Consider the following 21034-nt stretch of genomic DNA (forward strand, 5'->3'; position numbering starts at 1 on the left):
AGTAAGACAAGTTTAAAAAAGAAATTGAGAACAGCGATTTTACAGAAAGAAATCATGGGTTGGGGTGGGGAGAGCGAATTTGTTAAATAGGTCAGTTTTTTATTAATGCTTTGATGTGGGAGGTTTTCTTTCTATATCTAGTCGAGGTTCATGTTGGCGAGTTGGCTCTGCTGTCTGACTACGGACGAGAGATGCTTGTCATCCAAGAAGTTTAAATAAATGAACAATTCATGAGTAAATGCATTATTTTTGTATAATAATAATAATAATAATACTGTATTTGTATAGGACCTTTCATACAAAAATTGCAGCTCAAAGTGCTTCACAGCAGTAAAAAAAAAATGAATATGACATAAATCATATATAACGAGCATAAAAAAGATAGCAGCAAGGTAAGGCGAATCACAGTTTTTCACATTAGGATCCAACATCCCAATAGGCCTCTCTGTTTACGGTTTGATTCCGTTTTAAAATAGGCAGTAATAAAAATTATAAAATAGAATAGACGGAGTAAAAAGGTGCAGTAAAATTGTTAATAAAATAGAATACACAGTAGAATTATGCAGTACTGCAGTGCAATAAAATAGTTAAATAAAATGTAATTAAATAGCCCTCATTTACAATACAATAATCAGTGTTGAGGTAATGAGTCTAGGCGGCCTAACAGACCAACGCATCAATCTTAACACTTTAGACAACACTATAGAACATTTAAATCACATCCCACATTAAAAAATCTAAAATCTAATATATAGATTCTTCGCACTATGATCTTCCGTACACAGACAGAGGAAGTAGTTTATCACACACATATCAAAATCAATGTCATCCTGTATTGGATGAATTTCTACGAGATGGGTCAGGCCAAAGTATAGCAGTTTTCCCAGAGTAAATAAAGATATTTAGTTGTACAATAAAAAACATCCAAAGATGTGATGTAGCAAAACAAACAAAAAAATAAGTACTTCTTCACAACATGGGGTCTTCATTGGGGCAAATACAAGTGAAGACTATGACTATGAGGAGTTACTCTGTGAATGGATCTGGACAAATTAATTCCCTCCTCGCTGTCTGTGGTGTCGGTCCAACCGCTCTCTCCCCAAGCAGACTGTGTTGTGTTGCCAGTTTCCAACCTGTGTTCTATTGTTTGCAGACTACCCTACAGTGAGTTTTTCGGCGGCGTGAGTGGAGTCACCGTGGAGCAGTTCCGCAAGATCAACGGCTTTCCCAATGCATTCTGGGGCTGGGGAGGAGAGGATGACGACTTATGGAACAGGTTAGCTACAGGAGTGTGTGTGAATGTGTGTCCACACCACACCACAGTGTACTGGGGCTGGGGAGGAGAGGATGACGAACAATTAAGAGTACATTTATAAACGTAAAAAAACTGGTAACAATTCTTAAAACTACATATTGTGGTGACTGGTCTTCAAGTTTCTAAACCAACCCATAGACACTAGAGTGTCTAATTTCGGAGGTTCCTGCAGGTTATTCCATGAGGTAGGAGCAGAGAAGCCGAAAGCAGATCTACCAAGTTCAGTACAAACTCTAGGCATTCTTAAGTGTATGACAATCACTGGATTGTGTAGGACAGGGTCCAGCGGTCCATTCCAATAATGAAGTAATGTAATTTGGACAGTTTCTAATTATGGATTTATAAATAAACAGATTCCAATGAACTCCAGGTGAGTTACACCAGGAAGGGCTTTGAGGTATTGTGACAGGTCTTCCGAACACAGACATGCTTTGCTGGCATCATTAATAACAAGTCGTTCTGATTCCAAGCCCCTGCGTGACGAGGTCTTGTAGTCACGACTACATGTTAGCAACAACGTTGTTGTTGTTTTTCCCACTCTCTTTCTTGACTTGAACTGCATTTATTACCTGCTATGTCAGCGATACTTGTAGCCTAAACCAGTAGAACTGGGGACCGGAATTCAATACTTTTATGGCATTTTAAACAATAGTTATCCAGTAAAGCACATGAGAAAATGAATAGAATCTTAACAACAACACGCCTATCATTGTCTCTACACCTCTTTCAGAGTACACTAAGTAACACATTGTCTTAACTCTTTCAGAGTACACTAAGTAACGTGTTCTCTTAACTCCTCTTTCAGAGTACACTAAGTAACACATTGTCTTAACTCTTTCAGAGTACACTATGCCGGTCTGAATGTCACGCGGCCTGAGGGGGAGATAGGAAAGTACAAGTCAATTCCACACCATCATCGAGGGGAGGTTCAGTTCCTGGGAAGGTCAGTGTAACAGTAACACACACACGCACAGTGTAACACACACACACACACACACACACACACACACACACACACACACACACAGACACACACAGACACACACACAGACCAGCTAGTTATATTTCGACAGCCTTATTCCACTCATCTCCCAACTTGGCTTCGATCTCTTTCCTAGGTTTTAAATTGGTTTTTCAATTGTTTTTTTTTCACACTTAACTTGTGGTACGGGATGGCTACTGCTATTAGCATAATATTTTGAGCCTAATTTTCATTGTTTACGACTTGAATAAAATATATCACTAAAGTTTTCGGCCGAAAATGGCAAAAAATGGCCTTTCGGCTTTCGGCCGAAAGAGTTTTTTCACCGAAAATATATCACCGAAACAGAAACAACCTAACAACCTCGCGTGTTGTTGTGATGATGTCGCGCTGTCGGGAGTCGCGCTGTTTCTATGTAAACTCTGCGCACAACGCGTCCAATAAATGCGTCTTTAACATGCTTTTATATCCTTATTTACTATATGCCCGTCGCGGTAGGAGTGATCGAATAAGCATATTATTCGCGTGTTGTTGTGATGATGTCGCGCTGTCGGGAGTCGCGCTGTTTCTATGTAAACTCTGCGTGCAACGTGTCCAATAAATGCGTCTTTAACATGCTTTTATATCCTTATTTACTATATGCCTGTTGCGGTTAATCACTGAGTGATCTAATATGCATATTATTCAGAGCGAGAGGGGGGGGGGATTGTGTTTCTCACATTGACGCTGTCTGTCTGTCGCGCGTCTACTGTGCCGAGTCAAGCGAGCACATTCAGCTGGGGACTAGAAAGGTGCGCTCAGTAGAGCACAGATGTCCGCTGCGGCAGCCAGAGAAAAGATGGAATTCATGTACTGTATGCATTCAGAAGTGCTGAATAAATGTTATGGGCCCATAATAGTGATTATTTATTATTTAAGTTAAGTTTTGCCATAATCATATATTTTTCCATAATCATAATGTTCCACAACATTGGTAAAAAAAAATCTATTCTATGAATCATTTTCGGCCTTTCGGCTTTCTGTTTTCGGCCAACTGTTTTCTATTTTCGGTATCGGTTTCGGCCAAAAATTTCCCATTCGGTGCATCCCTGTATATTTAAGCATTACATCACGCGCAGGAGTGGTTTGTGAACAATAAACCATGCCTAGGGGTGGTCGTTAGGCCCGAGGCGCAGCATTACAAGTGGTGTAATGCTTTTATACAACTGCCACATTCATCCAACCTTATTGCTATACAATAAACACACATTAATCGAAGATTTATTGAAAAAACCATCCGCCAGAAAAAGTAGTTCCCACAACTACAAAAAAGACAAGTTGCCTCCATGTGGAAGCAGCTCGGAAGTGCATCCAACCAACTAACACATCCAACTGTGTGTTATTGGAAGCAGCTTGAAGTGCATCCAACCAACTAACACATCCAACTGTGTGTTATTGGAACTAACACATCCAACTGCTTTTCAACTAAGGCATCCAACCAACTAACACATCCAACTGCCTTTCAACTAAGACATCGAACCAACTAACACATCCAACTGCCTTTCAACTAAGACATCCAACCAACTAACACATCCAACTTTTCTTTAGTTTTTAATTATGAAGTTAGTGGTTATTGGAATGATTGATTGATTGATTGAAAATTGTATTACCAGATGCAGAATGGGTACAATACAGTACGGCTCAATACACACAATTGTTAAGGGGATGCAGACCTACTTTCCGTATAAACGAAAGGCACATCCGAAAAAATATTTTTGCGGATTCACCTGCTAGCGTTTCCGTCTAAACAGGGCCTTAGATGCTTCTATAGAAAGTAGGTAAAACAAATTAAAAAGTTGTCTTTGCCCTAAAAGAAAAAAAAAGTTTTCTTTGCCCTATTTTTTCATTTATTTTTTTAGCCTAAACTTAACCAGTTGGAAACCAGGCGTACAGTAATAAAATTAGCAATCAACCAATCAATCAATTCAATAGACCATGCTCACTTAAAACAGCGCTGCTTCTCTCTCAGTCTGACTCCCCCGCTGTTGCAGACAGGAGTGTGTGTGTGTGTGTGTGTGTGTGTGTGTGCCCAGCGTCGGACAGTGTGAGAGTGAACGCTGCAGTCAGTGGGAAGGAAGTAGAAATTTAAAATAAAATTGCAAATAATCAATCAATCAATCCGCGATTTTCTTTTGTTCTAAAATGACTCATGACCCATCAATTACATCATCCAACATTGTTTAAAGGACTAAGACATTCGCCTTGACAGAATCGCTTTATATTTAGTCGTTATGACGCTATCAACATATCCATATGTTAAAGATTATTGTCCGCCATCTTGTTTTCTGCCGGAGTGATCCGGTGGAGTGATATGTGATTCGGTTGTGGGCGGGTCCTGGGACCAGCAGCGTGGAATTGTGAAGAATAAACACGTGTAAAATGACTGTTTCAGCCAATCAGAATCGAGAAATTTGCATGCCGTTGTATAAATATATATACACACACACACACATTAGGGGTGGGGGGGATTGATGCAACAATATATCACAATATTTATTTGCAATGCCGATATTATATTGATACAGTAACGCCAGTATTGATGTTTAAAAAAAGAAAATAATAATAAATATATTATATATATATATATATATATATATATATATATATATATATATATATATATATATATATATATATATATATTGTAAGGGGCTGAGGGGAATGGTGGTCAATGGATGCTATGTTCCTGCCTGTTGGCTCCCCCCAATGGAGAGAAGAAGACTGACAGCTGCAGACACACACACACAGCTGTCTTTCAATTAGCAATCAGCATGCCTCTCAAAGAGGACAGACCAAGAACATCAGTGTGTGTCTTGGAATGGAGAGTGGGAGAGCTGTGGGGAGACCAAACCGTTAAACAGCCGGTAAGCCGGACAGCGGCCCGGCCTAGTTAAAGACTGGACTATAGCAAAGACAATTCGGTGCTTCACTGGGAGCCAGTATGATTTTTGTTTGTTTCTTAATTTTCTGTTTTATTTAAATAAATGCCCCTGGCCATTGTCCAGCGGGGAGCTAAAGCTGTTTGACTGTGTGTTTGATTATTTGTACAACCATATTGCACCTTCCACCTACCCCTGTCTGCTACCTTTGTTACATTGGTGGAGAATGCAGGCATTGCAATATGTTTTTACAATAATCAAACACTGTTAACACTTTGATTGCCGGAAAACGCTTTTTCACGTCATTCAGAGCCATGCTAAAGGTGCCGAGGACGCCGTAACTCGTCTTTGATATCAATATTTCAAAAATCTGTGATCGAAATCATATTTTCTTTCCGGAGCCCTGAGATGTGCTGGTGGGCTCCCACCAACTGTCTAACGGTTCGAGAGCGCCATCTGGTGGCCGATCGGCAGATCGGCCAAGAGGGAGGGGCGCCCCAAACAGGAAGTGATTGATTGATTGATTGAGCTCCGGGCACTCGCGTCCGGTAGCCGGACTCCATCTCAACACACTGGATGATCAATCGCTCGCCATAACTCAATAAACAACGTTATTTGGACGTATATAGTATTATACAAGCTGGAAATGGTTCATCAGGATAAACATCCCATAATCGAAAACGGTCTACACCACGCTGATCGTCCAACGGCGCGAGGAAGATACGGTAAGATTCAGCGTTATTTTTGAACGTGTTCCATATAAACTGTTATGATGAACATATGACCCACACTAGATGAATGATATAACGCTGCCCACGGAATTATAAACGATCCCCCGCCCATCCGGTCATCATCAGATCATACGTAGATCATTCTAGAAGTACGTCCAATTGAAATTTTTTATTATCGCCCCGATTGCCATCAAACTGTATTTCATCATCAATATAATGCATTTAGGGCTATAAATCACGTTCTGAAGAAAGCTGCAGAAAACGATAAAAACATACTTATACTTTAGACCATATTTTAGTATGAATATGTGAATGAAAACGTTTAACGTTGCTACACCCTGAACAATAGATATAGGACATTGAATGGGCCATAATAATGTCAATTGAGCAATACAATTTAAAAAGTTATAGCCCTGCAAAGAAGGGGAACTTCTCCATAGACAAATAGAGCTGGCTAGGGATGGTAAATTATGAATTTAACCCATGGCGATCAAAGTGTTAAACCGGAAATGGAAACGCGAGGACAGGAAGCCGCCATGAAATCGTTGTAGTCATAATGTAGTCTTTAGTCTTATTAACTAAAAGATTTTTACAAAATAAAAAGCAGAAGCACTATTGGATAACTGAGTCATGTTTGCTATGTATTTCTTTCTTTAGGGGAGTAGGACATTTGTTTCACAGTTTTAGCATGATGTTTTATAGATGGCTAGGTTAAACACAGGTTTTTGTTTTTAAGAGGGGGGTTTGATTTGATTTGATTGAAGTTTATTTCAAATATGCAACAAACAAACATCAAGTACAGATATAGCCTTAAGCCGTTCAAATAATAAATGTATACTTTTTTTTAAATAATAATCTAAAAGAACCGACTAGAGTATCGATAAAGTACCGAACCGTTAAGCAGTATCGATAAGAGTAGTAGTATCGATAAAATCCTAACGATACCCATACCTAGGCATGGGTCCTTCGGTCCATTCTATATTTGCATCCTTTATTTACATTTTCAATAATTTCCTTGTATCTTTTTCAATCCTCTGTGATGTCGTTCCTTCCCCTCCTATATTGAAGCACTTTGAACTGCAACCTCTGTATGAAAAGTGCTATACAAAAAAAATAAAGTTATTATTATATTCTTCCCACTTTTCCCATTTCGATTCAAACTTCTCCTCTTGCAGCCTCAGCAAATGCGTGATTCTCTCCATTTAGGGATGTCCCGATCCGATCACGTGATCGGGATTGGGGCCGATCACGTGATTTTCCGAAGATCGGGATCGGGGAAAAAAAATTATAATAATAATCGAGATTTTTTAATTTTTTTACTTAAATTTTTTTATTCAACAAACATGACCATGTTCACATCTTAAACTCATACTGAGGCCTTAGTTTTGGTTTTAAATTGCATATCATCATTCATTTATTTATTGTCACACAGACATTTTTTTTTATTTTTTTTTATCGGATCGGGAAATATCGGTATCGGTAGATACACAAAATCACATGATCGGGATCGGATCAGGAGCACATTTTTATTATCGGGACATCCCTATCTCCATTTCCTGTATCCCCTCTACTATCTCTATCCATTGTTCCTTCGTCGGCGCTTCTACCCTGTACCACAGTTTAGTTAAAGCTTTCTTGGCTGCCACTATTAGTATCTTAATCAAGTATTTGTCTTCCCCTTGAATTCCTTCCTGTGATAGGTTCCCCAGATACAACACTTGGCCTTCCTGGGGTATTTTGTATCCTATTTCATTTATTATCTCTCCTATCTCTTCCCAGTAGTTTCTTATTTTCTGACATCTCCAGAATATTTATACTTTTCTGGGCGCCAGTTAAGTGGTTAACAGTTACTGCACACTACATCACCCCTGAGTGGAACATGGAAAGCCAAACTTTCCCCCACTGTACCGAAAACTAGGGCTGGGCGATATGGCCTAAATATGATATCACGATATTTTCTGACCTTTCGGCGATACACGATACACATCACAATGTTTTTCTTTTTTACCCCAAACAATTCATTATGAGGCTTACCAAGACAGTCTTTGAGTTTGCAAGCTAACATTAAAGACAAAATAAAATACCCATGCATTTAGCATTTTTATATTATATATTAGATTTAGATTATTAGATTATATATTGCATATATTTAGCAATGAGATATTATATGATTTAGATATGAAATATGATGAATTGAAAATGGGGGACCCTGATGTAAACAAGACTAAAGTCTTTCTCTGGTCTGCATCCCCTTAACAATTGTATGTATTGAGCTGTACTGTACCCATTCTGCAATATGTTAATAAAGTTTTAAATCAATCAATCAATAGCATTTTAGCATTTTTATGAAACTACTGTATATATGTATGTCTCTAAATGTTTTGATGAATTGAAAATGGAGGACCCTTATGTAAAAAAGTCGAAAGTCTTTTTCTGGTCTTCATCCTCCTGTACTGTATTGTACCCATTCTGCAACCTTTTAATAAAGTTTTCATTCATTCATTCTGACGGAAACATAATCATTTTGATTGACAGTCGAGTCTGCCAATTACGTCACACCGCTTGCCCCCGCCCTGCTGTTCTTAGCACCAATCGGCAAGCGCTATTAGTTTTTGACTTCGTGAATGTCCTGTGTGCTGAACAACAACAAAGCTACTAACGTTAGCTCCCCGCGGCCGTCGAGTAGGAGACCAGTGCTCCACAGGATGACTAAATGAGGCATAATGATTTTACTACAAAGAATGTTATAATAAAAGCCTTTCCATACATCTGTCTGATTGAAAACTTTATTAACAGACCGCGGAATGGGCATATCTCAGCACGGGCTGAGATATGAACGAGTAACGTGTGGACAGATTGACGTGACACAATCCTCTTGGGCAAAACATCACGATATCCACGATATGTTGAAAAAGTGTATCGTTAATGAACTATTATCGTTTATATAATATCGTCATATCGCCCAGCCCTACCGAAAACCCGTACCAAACCGTGACTTCAAAACCGAGGTATGTACCGAACCATGGTTTTTGTGTACCGTTACACCCCTAATATATATACGTTATATTTTTATTGCAGATGTTAAAGTTTTCCATTGGGGACATAATTTGAAAAAAGGTAATACATTGCAATATATCGCAATATCACAATAAATTGCAATATCAAGACTCTTGTATGGTGATATCGTATCGTGGGGCCTCTGGTGATTCTAATCCCTAACACACATACACTACACAGCTGTTTGGCTCCGAAAAATACACATTTTATATATATATATACCGTAAATCCTCAAATATAGGACAGGTCTTCTATTTACCTCAGCTGCAAAGAGCACCAGGCCTTTATTAGAGAGAGGCTTATATAAGAGGCAGGCCTTAATTTAAAAAAATGACACTCATGGACATAATCCCTTCATTTTCAGACTTTTATTGCATTATTATTATTATTATTATTATTATTATTATTATTATTATTATTATTATTATTATTATTATTATTATTATTATTATTATTATTATTATTATTATTATTATTATTATATATATATATATATTTTTTAATACGTACATTGTCTGTCTACATTTATTTAACTAGCATTGGTATTTAAATATTGAGTGCAGTTGAGTAATTGTGAGATTAACGTAATCCACACACTGAAGTTGGAACTGTCTATAGGTTGCAGGGTCCGGGGACGATTTAGCGTGTGGTACCTACCTTCTCGACTTCCTCAGTCGAATCGAGTTGATGACATGCAGTAGCTTGAGCTACTAACGCTATCATAGCATCATGATCTGTAATGTGTCAACTGGACAACATTTTTTATCCACTTTTTCTCCCCGTTTTCAATTTTTTCCCATCCCAATTTCGTGTTTCCAATTCTTCCCTCCCCTGTCTTGAACGTTGCTAGACTATGCCTCCCACTGGTCAGCTGTAGTGAGGATAGAAGCCTTGCATCCCGTGTCCCCTCTGGTACACGAGGAGGCAGCCTGTCGCATCTTTTCACCGCAACAGCTCGAACTCTCAGTGGCGAGGAGTAACGCGTGGGAGGCTCACGCTGCCCCCGATACTTCCTGTTTCCGCCGTACCGGCGTCACCCAACCGACCTGTAGGAGTCGCTGTCCACAACGTCCAATCCCCACCCACCGGCTTTCCCACCCTCTAATACTGCCAATTGTGTTAGTATGACGGCCGGCCAAGCCGAAGCCGGTAGCAACGCAGAGAGCTGGGCTTGATACCAGCATATCCTGCGTTAGTGGCGAGCGCCTTGCCCACTGCGCCACTCAGCCGCCTTTGTCAACGAATATTCTATATTCAAATTAATAATCAACTTGTAAAAAAGAATATATAAAAAAAAAAAACTGGGCCTGAATGCGCTGCATGATGGATAGGAGACACGCAACGTCACTTTCATTGAGCTGAAGAACGTGCCAGTACTGGTAATAACAACTGCATGGCATCATGGCAGAGAATTCAGAAAACAACTCGGTCCTGAAGACAATGATTTGCTCTAAAAGCCCTGTTTGGAAATACTTCAATTTTTTATCAACTTGTGGAATCTCGAGACAAAGTTGTATGCAAGCTATGTAAACCTTGTTTTCTTTTGCTAACGCTATTTTGGGAGTTCTGTCGTCAATAATGTAAGTAGCCTACTTAAATTTGTTTAGCACATAGCACTTTGTTTTAAATCATCCTTCAGGATAAAACGGAACATTCGCAGAATGATGCAGCACTGTTGTTCCAAGTAGATTTTCCCCTCTGGGACAATAACGTTTATTATTATCTTATTCGTAACTAGTAAATAATGAATAGAGGCAGAATGCAGGTCCCTAATGGTTTCCCATTTCAGGCCAAGGAAAATATATTGATGCATGTTTATCACACCTTGTTCGGAGGCGTGTTTCTGTGTATGAATGTCCGTTCTATATGCCGTAAAAACCTTCATTAATTTGGTCTCCGAGAGACAGCCCCTTCTCAATCTAGCACCAATTCCTCCTCACACACTGAGAGAGAGGTTGTGTGTGTGTGTGTGTGTGTGTGCGCGCGCGTGCGTTCGCCATACTATGTGAGGCTATGCTGAATTACAGGTAATCTCTCAGTGGTGTGCGTAGGCTGAACGAACAACATGCGGCCCTTTGCACAAGTTATATTTTGGAAGAGGGGGGGCTTGGAGTTTTGAATTAAGTTCTGCAAGCAGAATAAAGTTTTTTCCTTAGTGGTTAAAGTACACAAAGTCATACATGTCCAAAGTTTATAAAGATCCCACGGAAAATGTGTGTTTTACAAAGGTTTTTGTAATGTGTGTACTGCAATAATTCAGCGTGATTCAAAACAAAGAGCTTGTTGGTCTTCCTGGAGTTGGTCCCTTGACCAATGTACTGGCATTACAACTGAAGTCTGTCCCTTGACCAAGGTACTGGCATTACAACTGAAGTCTGTCCCTTGACCAAGGTACTGGCATTACAACTGAAGTCTGTCCCTTGACCAAGGTACTGGCATTACAACTGAAGTCTGTCCCTTGACCAAGGTACTGGCATTACAACTGGAGTTGGTCCCTTGACCAAGGTACTGGCATTACAACTGGAGTTGGTCCCTTGACCAAGGTACTGGCATTACAACTGAAGTCTGTCCCTTGACCAAGGTACTGGCATTACATCTGGAGTTGGTCCCCGGGCACTGCATTGTGTGGCTGCCCACTGCTCCTCGGGGCGACAGTGGCTCGGGAGGTAGAGCAGTCGTCTGGCAATCCGGAGGTTCCCGGTTCGATTCCCGCTCCTCCCAGGCAGCGTGTCGATGTGTCCTTGAGCAAGACACTTAACCCCTAATTGCTCCCGGTTGAGCAGGTTGGCACCTTGCATGGTTGCCTCCGCCGTCGGTGTGTGAATGTGTGAGTGAATGGGTCAAATGTGAGTAACAAATTGTAAAGCGCTTTGGATAAAAGCGCTATATAAAAAAGCAGCCATTTACCATTTACCAAATAGTTAGGATGGGTCAAATTCAGGGGACTAATTTCCTCAAGGGAATTAATGGTTAAGGTTCAACTTAAATAAACTTTTCAGACTTGCCTTCCCACAGCGTGAGAATAGCTCTGTACCACATATATTTTATTACTATGCCACCATGCTACTATGTCTATACTACTAAAAGTAAAATGTAAGATATAATATATAAGATGATCAAAACTTTCAAATGACACACGGCTGCAGTTTTCCAGAAGAGGGAAAGGCATTTCATAATGGCCTTCATACCTAAACAACACATTCACACAGGCTCAACCTGGTCTTTTGTTAACCCCTTCCAGGTACAAGTTGCTGAGGTATTCCAAAGAGAGGCAGCACCTGGATGGTCTGAACAACCTGCAGTACAGCGCGGAGGTGTCCCTCAGCGGCCTGTACAAGAACATCACCGTGGAGCTGAACCCTGAGCTGGCACCCATCCCTGACTACTGAACTGTCACCGCCCCCCCCCCCCCCCCCCGCCCCCTCCTCCTCTAGCCTTGTCCTCCAGCCACCACCCTCCTCGTCTCCCATGTGGCTGGACCTGCAGCTCTGGAAGTGGAGAGTTTAGGGGGTTTAGTGGGTGCTGGTGGTGGGGGGTGCGGTTGCTGCCAAGAAACCTTTTACTCTGAAAAAAAACCCAAGAAAGTCTGTGGCAGAGAGTCTCTTAAATCCAACAATTGATTGTTTGTGAGTGTGCATGTACTGTATGTGTGCGAGTGCATGTATGTGTGCGCGTGTATGTGTGCGATTCGTTTTGGATCGGTATCAAAGAGTGCGCACGCGTGTGTGTGTGTCTGCGTGGTTGGTGGACAAGTGAATGTGTGTGTGTGTCGAGTGAATGACTTGAGTCGCTGCATGTCTATGTGTCCATGCTGGCTTTTTAGCTACTAAGATTTCATGTCACACGACTTCATTAGGCGAGGAAGAGGGGGTGCGGCATCATTTTTCAAGCTCTTAAAGTTTACTGCAAAGCCTTAAATGTCACAGGCTTGGAATTCCATGTCTCCTCAGCTTGTGCTAGGGTTAGGGTTTTGCTCCATGTCCAAGCCAACCCACAGTTTTTCTTTTTTTTTTTCGTTTCTTTTTAGGTCACGTCTGTTTGTTTTGTACATTGGTTCATAAGATAAACAAGTATTCCTCGAGAGGAGTGATGTAATGATGTGATGTAAACATGTTTCTTTTTGTAATGTTTGTATTTATTTTTGATCTTTTAATGGATGTTCTAGAAGAAGCACTCTTCTGTATGTCCGTCACAACACGCGCGATTTAAACAGAAAAAGAAAAGGAAAAAAAATCTGTTACTGTTCCTTTGCTGCTGCGCTGAGACCTGCATGGAGAAACAAACACACGTGTAAATATTGGCCTTGTGGAGCTTGAGCGAGCACAGAGCACGGATATGTACATATTGGCCTCCGAGTAGCGCTCCAGCGTAGTCACGGTGATGTTCCAAGTGGGTTTTGAATTGAGTTTTAAAAATTTTTTTTGGCAGCTATATACCTTCTTTGTGAGGATTTGAACATAGTGTGTGGCTCCTCCCCCCCACCCCCCAAACCGGGAAGACGTTGAGATGGAAAGTTTGGCTTCAAAAGAAAAGAAAATATCAGAATCCCCCAACTTTCTGCCGTAATTTATTTTGTTACCAGATGTTGTGATTTTTTTTAAGCATAATTTATTTTGTATCATTTCGAGATGTGTATATTTTTCTTTGCCTTTTGTTGTGTAGATTTTCTTCTCTCTCTTGAGGTGCACTGTGTGAAATTACTTAACTTGCGTACGGAGCTCCTCGTTAGGGGGAGCAGAGATGGGAGGGAACGCTCCTCCCTCAAAGCGCCCTCAACATCTCACTTCCTGTAGCGCATGTGTGGGGGTCTGGATTAGGGCAGCAGAGGTGTGTCTGACGGCATGCTCGGAACAGGATTATGTTCTCAGAATGCCTGTGTGTGTATGTGTTTCTGGCGCGAGATGTGTGTGTATGTGTGTGCTGGACCATTCGATTAAAAAACGTATGCTAGTTGTCGTACTGTAGCACAGCTTGGGGGCAGTCATCACGGTTTGGTCTGGTCAGTGTTAAAACGTGTGTCTGAACTGTGTGTCTGATTTGTGGTCGTCGTTTCCAACTTTAGAAGCTTGTGAGGCAATAATGAAAAGAGGGGCCGGAATGAGAGAACGCTAGCTTAGCCAAGAGCCGCTAGCTTAGCCAAGGGCCGCTAGCTTAGCCAAGAGCCGCTAGCTTAGCCAGGACCTACAACGCGCTCGGAGCGGTCGGCGTTCTTGAATGGCACAGTTTGAAACTTAGGCCATGAAAACTTTAATTTGTTAAAGTTTTGAGCACTACAGAGATGGCAAGAAACATTTTGGCAGGTTTTGTTTTTTTTTGTACCCGTTTCCTTTCTGTACATAGCTTGTGTATTTTGACCCACATATTTTACATTGGAAAGTTGAGTTTGCGATTGTATTTGGCTAGCTATGTTGATTTATTTTTTTAAATGTTTTAGCCATGTTGATTTATTGTTTTTTTTTTTTTTTTTAGCCATGTTGATTTATTGTTTTAATTATTTTCTAAATGTGTGTCAAAGCTCCTTACGGAGCCAGGGTTCCTCCATGTTGACACTGCAAGGGGCCCTCTGGGAGAGCAGAGGCCTTATTCCTGCCCCCACCAGGCCGAGCATCCAAGTGGCCCGTAGATGTTTACAGAAGTCACTTCCCTCTGAAGTGATGGTGGGCTAAAGTCTGTGTTTGATTTGGCCCGCATTAGCGCTAACCCAGTTCCACAAAACCTCAAGCGTGCATATCGCGGACCTGACCAATCGGGTTCCCAGGGAGGAAGGGGGGTGCAGTCAGCGATTGTAATTGAATAGACTTTATCAAATTGAGCGAATATCTCCTCTGTCCGCTCTGTGTGTGTCCACAACCCTGTACACAACCCTGGCTCTGTGAATGGGAAACAAAGTGGCACAATAATATTCCAGCTAATCAGCAACAGGGGGCTTGTGGACAGGTTGGGGGAGACAGCAGTGAGAGTGAGGGATGCTAAATCTGGCACCCACTAAAGCAATGTAAACCAATCAACAACCTGAACTGTGCCAAAGTCCACTTCTCACCCCACCATTACTACATTACTACTCGCTCTTATCATTCCCACCTCCTCACCCCTTCTTCCTTTCATCATACCCCCCCCCCCCCCAAGCTCCACTTGGCTCCTCCTCCCTTTTACCTTCTCTGCCTCCTTCTTTCATCATACCCCCCCCCCCCTCCTCTTCAGCTCCTCATTGTTAAGATTACAAAAACAAATCCAATGTAATAGTATTAGGCAGCGGGCTGAGTAGTATTACCGGGTATTTGAGGCCTGTGTTATATTTTGTGCTATATTGCCTTTTCTGCTCAGTGCCCTTTTTATTTTCACCCATCACTGGAGCTGGTCTCGGATCAGCGGTTTCTGAGTTGTACATATTGTTATGTGCCCCAGGTTGTGGTGCGTTGGGTTTCTGGGTGTGGGTGGGGTCATTGGAGGGGGGATGTGCTTGGTGCTGGCTACACCTGGTCAGGTGAGATATATTTTGTCTTTATTTTTTTGTCTTTATATTATTATTTTATTTTTAACACACACCCACCTGCCTCTGTGGGGAGTGGGCAACAAACCCACCCTTCGCTAACGCCCCACCCCCTTTCACCCACCTGCCTCTCACTTGATCTTTCCAATATCCCCCAAAAAATAAGTGTTTCAAGATTATATATTCACCATTACACAGTTGTAATGTAGAGAATTACCTTATTGCAGTATTTCATATTTGTGCCTTGAGTTTTTATTTTGTAAAACATTTTTGGTGACTGTTTTCACTTTGCATTCTTGATTTGAAAGATAAAAAAGAAAACATATGAATTTGTTTTTAAAACTGAAGCACGTTTTCTTTTTTGTTTTATTTGTTTTGTTTTTTCTTGTTCGTTGTTTCTTGATTCTCCTCACACCACATGTCTGATTTGAGATGTGTGACGTTGTTTCCTTGACAACTGGCTGAATGAAATTCCAAAAACAAATAAAGGTGAGGGGACTGTGCCACCGCTTCGTCAAGTCTAATGTCGGTGAGTCCAGTTTAACGCCGGTGCGTGGTGCTTATTTGCTGATCTCTGTGTTATTTTCCTTGTGCAATCGGAGCTCTGGCTACTCTGAACTGTCGGCTCTCTGGGAGCGTTCAGCAACACTGCTGGGTCACACATGCCACCAAACATCACATTAGAAACGAGATTTGGCACAGATCAGGGAGTACTGATCTAGGATTACTTCTCGGGTCACATGAGCAGATACATCTCACTATGACTAATGAGCCAGGCTGGTCTCGTATCAGCACTCTACTGGAAATAAACTAAATCTAGTTTTAATTTATTCTTTTTCAAGCTTCCCTTGTATTGAACACAGTGTTTTTTAATTAATTATTTCCCGCCCTGCCTGGCTACCCCAAAGAGTACAACATTTTTACAAACTGGGCAGTACAAGTACAGTAAGCACTGCAGTGTTCCTGGCTCCAAAAACACAGCTAATTGATTAATCAAAGCAAATTAATCTCATTGTGACATCATTGCGAGTAATCCTAACAGCTTGTTTAGGTTTGTTAAGGCTTGTTAATCTGAAGACTTGAAATCCTGGCCAAACAGCAAGGAGTACATAATGTCATTTTACATAATGTCATTTTCCCCCAGCGCTTAAATACCATTTCAGACTGAAGCTAAATCTATACAAAGATTTGGCAAAACCCATTTCCCATAATGTGTCCCCTTTAGTAAAAAAGCTCGATAAATGCAGTACCCAGCTAGATCTGTAACATGAGGCTGTAAAGGAGTTTAACCCGTTCACTGCCGCACTACCAAACGGTTAACCCTTTCACTGCGACAATACACAGAAGGTTAACCCTTTCACTGCCACACGACAGCCCGACCGTCGGTTGTGTGATAGTAAAGGGTTAACCTGTTGTGTGGCAGTGAAAGGGTTAAAGTTCCTTTTGTATATGCAGCCAAAGTTTTTTCAGTGTTCTGGTAGAATTCCTTGAAGGGATAGTCCTTAGTTTTAAGAATATGTCTGATTAGGAACAAAGTGGTATTTTCAGTCGGTCCACAAAGCTGTTTATATCAGGGTTTCTTTAGGAGATATTGTCATGATGTTTGCCGAGCTATATCTATATTATAGCTATGGAGACAATACTATGGTCATTTGACAGTCACTATCTCCCGTCCAACTTGCAATTTTTTATTTACATTTTTTTATGTATACTTTCGCGCGTTATCCCATGGTGAATATTCCTGAAAAGCTGAGTTATAGGGCGCTATGTGAATTTTGTTAAAGTCAGCGTTTCTCGCCTGGACACGCTACTATTTCCAAATCAAATGTATATAATAGGTATTATGTTTCATCATGAATGCATCAAAGGGAGTTTTTTGATGCACTGATCGCCAGTAATGGCATTCGTTTTGAACACCACACACGCTGATCAGCTGGATCGATATGAAATCATTGTAGGATCAAGGTGGAATTGACGTCAGATAGTCCTTACCTTTAATCGGGGTTATTCCAAAAAGAATATTCCAATTGTCTGATCGCGATTTTCAGTATTGATGTCCATCTGGTCCCGGACATAATTTGGCACAACTTATGGATAGAGTGTGCTAGATGCGTTTCAAGTTGCTTGGGTGAAGCGTTACAGCCCTGACACACCAGTCGCGCACGAAGTCAGGCGGGCGACCAACGCTTCACTTTCGCTCCCATGTTAATGGACGTAGCTGTGCCCACTGGCCGCAAGCGGGCGGACGACTCACGGGGTGGAATCGCTCGTTTTCGCTTTGGTTGGATTCAGAGGTGTGCGCCACGCTAATTTTCACAGAAATACACTCAATATCTGCATTATTACCACACATAATTATAGATGTTGTTCAACCAGCTAATGTGTCTGTATCTTTCCCAATACAAATAAACCATATTACTATACTTTTTCAGGAGTACAGTCACACTGATCATCATTCTAAAATGAATTCTAATTAATTATATAATAACTGGTTATACATGCAAAATGGACAATAGAACACTGGAACTGGAAATATTTTAAGAATCTTCAAACGGGGACTGACTTCGCATATAGACTAGGCATTTACAGCTGTTCCAATGTAAACGTGCCTTCCTCCGCGCACTTTCGCCCGCTCTGAAGTCGGACTCGGTGTGCCAGGCCACACGCGCGATCTCGCACGGAACCCGCGAGTGCCTGAGTGCGCGCCTGGTCTGTTTGCGCCGTGAGACTTGCCTGGACCAAAATTCTCTGCCCGGAGGACATTAGATGTGACACACAGTCTGGAACGGTTTCAAAGGGTGGGCGATACTGCCACCTAGCAGGATCTGACCGGTACTGCACTCTGGGGGTCTCAGTATGGCTTTCAGCGGTAACATATAGGTCTGTGAGTGTAATATTGATATTAAAATCGAATAAAATCTTTTTTTTTCTAAAAACGAGTTTACTTGTCTTTGGCGCAGAATGTGTTAACCATCTCACCTGGTCTCTAACCACCTCACCTGGTGTCTAACCATCTTACATGGTCTCTAACCATCTCACCTGGTCTCTAACCACCTCACCTGGTCTCTAACCATCTCACGTGGTCTCTAACCACCTCACCTGGTCTCTAACCATCTCACCTGGTCTCTAACCATCTCACCTGGTCTCTAACCATCTTACCTGGTCTCTAACCACCTCACCTGGTCTCTAACCACCTCACCTGGTCTCTAACCATCTCACCTGGTCTCTAACCACCTCACCTGGTCTCTAACCATCTCACCTGGTCTCTAACCATCTTACCTGGTTTCTAACCATCTTACCTGGTCTCTAACCACCTCACCTGGTCTCTAACCATCTTACCTGGTCTCTAACCATCTTACCTGGTCTCTAACCATCTTACCTGGTCTCTAACCACCTCACCTGGTCTCTAACCATCTCACGTGGTCTCTAACCACCTCACCTGGTCTCTAACCATCTCACCTGGTCTCTAACCATCTCACCTGGTCTCTAACCATCTTACCTGGTCTCTAACCATCTCACCTGGTCTCTAACCATCTCACCTGGTCTCTAACCACCTCACCTGGTCTCTAACCATCTCACCTGGTCTCTAACCACCTCACCTGGTCTCTACCTGGTCTCTAACCACCTCACCTGGTCTCTAACCACCTCACCTGGTCTCTAACCATCTTACCTGGTCTCTAGCCATCTTACCTGGTCTCTAACCACCTCACCTGGTCTCTAACCACCTCACCTGGTCTCTAACCATCTCACCTGGTCTCTAACCACCTCACCTGGTCTCTAACTATCTCACATGGTCTCTAACCATCTCACCTGGTCTCTAACCATCTTACCTGGTCTCTAACCATCTCACCTGGTCTCTAACCATCTCACCTGGTCTCTAACCATCTCACCTGGTCTCTAACCATCTTACCTGGTCTCTAACCATCTTACCTGGTCTCTAACCACCTCACCTGGTCTCCAACCATCTTACCTGGTCTCTAACCATCTCACCTGGTCTCTAACCACCTCACCTGGTCTCCAACCATCTTACCTGGTCTCTAACCATCTCACCTGGTCTCTAACCATCTTACCTGGTCTCTAACCATCTCACCTGGTCTCTAACCATCTTACCTGGTCTCTAACCACCTCACCTGGTCTCTAACCATCTTACCTGGTCTCTAACCACCTCACCTGGTCTCTAACCATCTTACCTGGTCTCTAATCATCTTACCTGGTCTCTAACCACCTCACCTGGTCTCTAACCATCTCACCTGGTCTCTAACCATCTTACCTGGTCTCTAACCATCTTACCTGGTCTCTAACCATCTTACCTGGTCTCTAACCATCTCACCTGGTCTCTAACCATCTTACCTGGTTTCTAACCATCTTACCTGGTCTCTAACCACCTCACCTGGTCTCTAACCATCTTACCTGGTTTCTAACCATCTTACCTGGTCTCTAACCATCTCACCTGGTCTCTAACCATCTTACCTGGTTTCTAACCATCTTACCTGGTCTCTAACCACCTCACCTGGTCTCTAACCATCTTACCTGGTCTCTAACCATCTTACCTGGTCTCTAACCACCTCACCTGGTCTCTAAACATCTCACGTGGTCTCTAAACATCTCACCTGGTCTCTAACCTTGTTGCCTGGTCTCTAGGAGAATATAACTTGATGTTAACTCAGCACCATGATGACAAGGAGAGATATACTGAGCATTGTCATCCCCCATGACGGGGGGCGCAGTGTTCGCTGGGTAGAATGTACCCCTAGCAAGAGTGGCATCGCAAAGAGCACATTCTTCCTCTTGTGTGCTCACCATCATAGTCCACCTTGTCAGGTATTTCACACGCTTTTCCTGTCTCTTGTCGGCATTGAATCCCTTGTACCTGGAGAGTGCCATGTCTCCAAAGTGAATGAGGATACGACTGCAGTCCCAAGCCAAGAATGTATACTGCGTGGAGTGGACATCGTGCATATCCTGATGGTACACGTAGTATCGGTTGTTTCCGACCCTCTCGATTGCCCTCGCGGCACGTTGACAATCTTCAAGGTGCACCCGAATCTGAACATGCTATGGGAAGTTGGTGTGTTCGTGTATTGCCCTGGAAATAGTGTCCAGACTGGTCAGACCAGATCCTGACACTTGTTGTATCGCTACCCAAAAACATATAGCAGCATGGGGCATGTAATTCTCCCATCTCTCCAGAACATCCTGGGCATTCCCATCATTTATCAGATCTCCAAAGTTGTTCCAGGCGAGGCAGATATCGTCCGGGCTGGTCATCTCGGCGATCAGTGCAGAGATGAAGGAGCTACAGGGTGAATCCCAGCTTTTCCACCAAGGTTGGGGTACCCTCCCAAGCCCGATGAGCCACATCCCAGACAGTCAGGACGATATTGCTGCACATAGCCGCATCTCGAGCAGCCTCTGCGAACCACTTGACATCCATAATGGTCCGCACATCACGAGCAAGCGTCCCACTTCTGCCTCTGCATTGGCCTGTCCCAAGCAGTTCTTCACTGGCCAGTTGGGTGCCAGGCATTCAGCGATCACTTG

At 42.3% G+C, this 21034-nt stretch overlaps 1 protein-coding gene across 1 annotated transcript in view; it reads left to right on the forward strand.

Annotated features, from left to right (window-relative positions):
* b4galt6 (UDP-Gal:betaGlcNAc beta 1,4- galactosyltransferase, polypeptide 6) overlaps positions 1-15996 on the forward strand; it is a 50658-nt gene extending 34662 nt beyond the window's left edge. The window contains exons 7-9 of the mRNA XM_084308996.1: positions 1154-1276; positions 2157-2258; positions 12245-15996. Coding sequence (XP_084165122.1) covers positions 1154-1276; positions 2157-2258; positions 12245-12392 — 373 coding nt within the window. The 3' untranslated portion in view covers positions 12393-15996. The remainder of the gene's footprint in view (positions 1-1153; positions 1277-2156; positions 2259-12244) is intronic.
* Positions 15997-21034: the final 5038 nt, after the last annotated feature.

This window comes from Notolepis coatsorum (genome assembly GCF_963971535.1).
Source record: "Notolepis coatsorum genome assembly, chromosome: 2".
NCBI lineage: Eukaryota > Metazoa > Chordata > Actinopteri > Aulopiformes > Paralepididae > Notolepis > Notolepis coatsorum.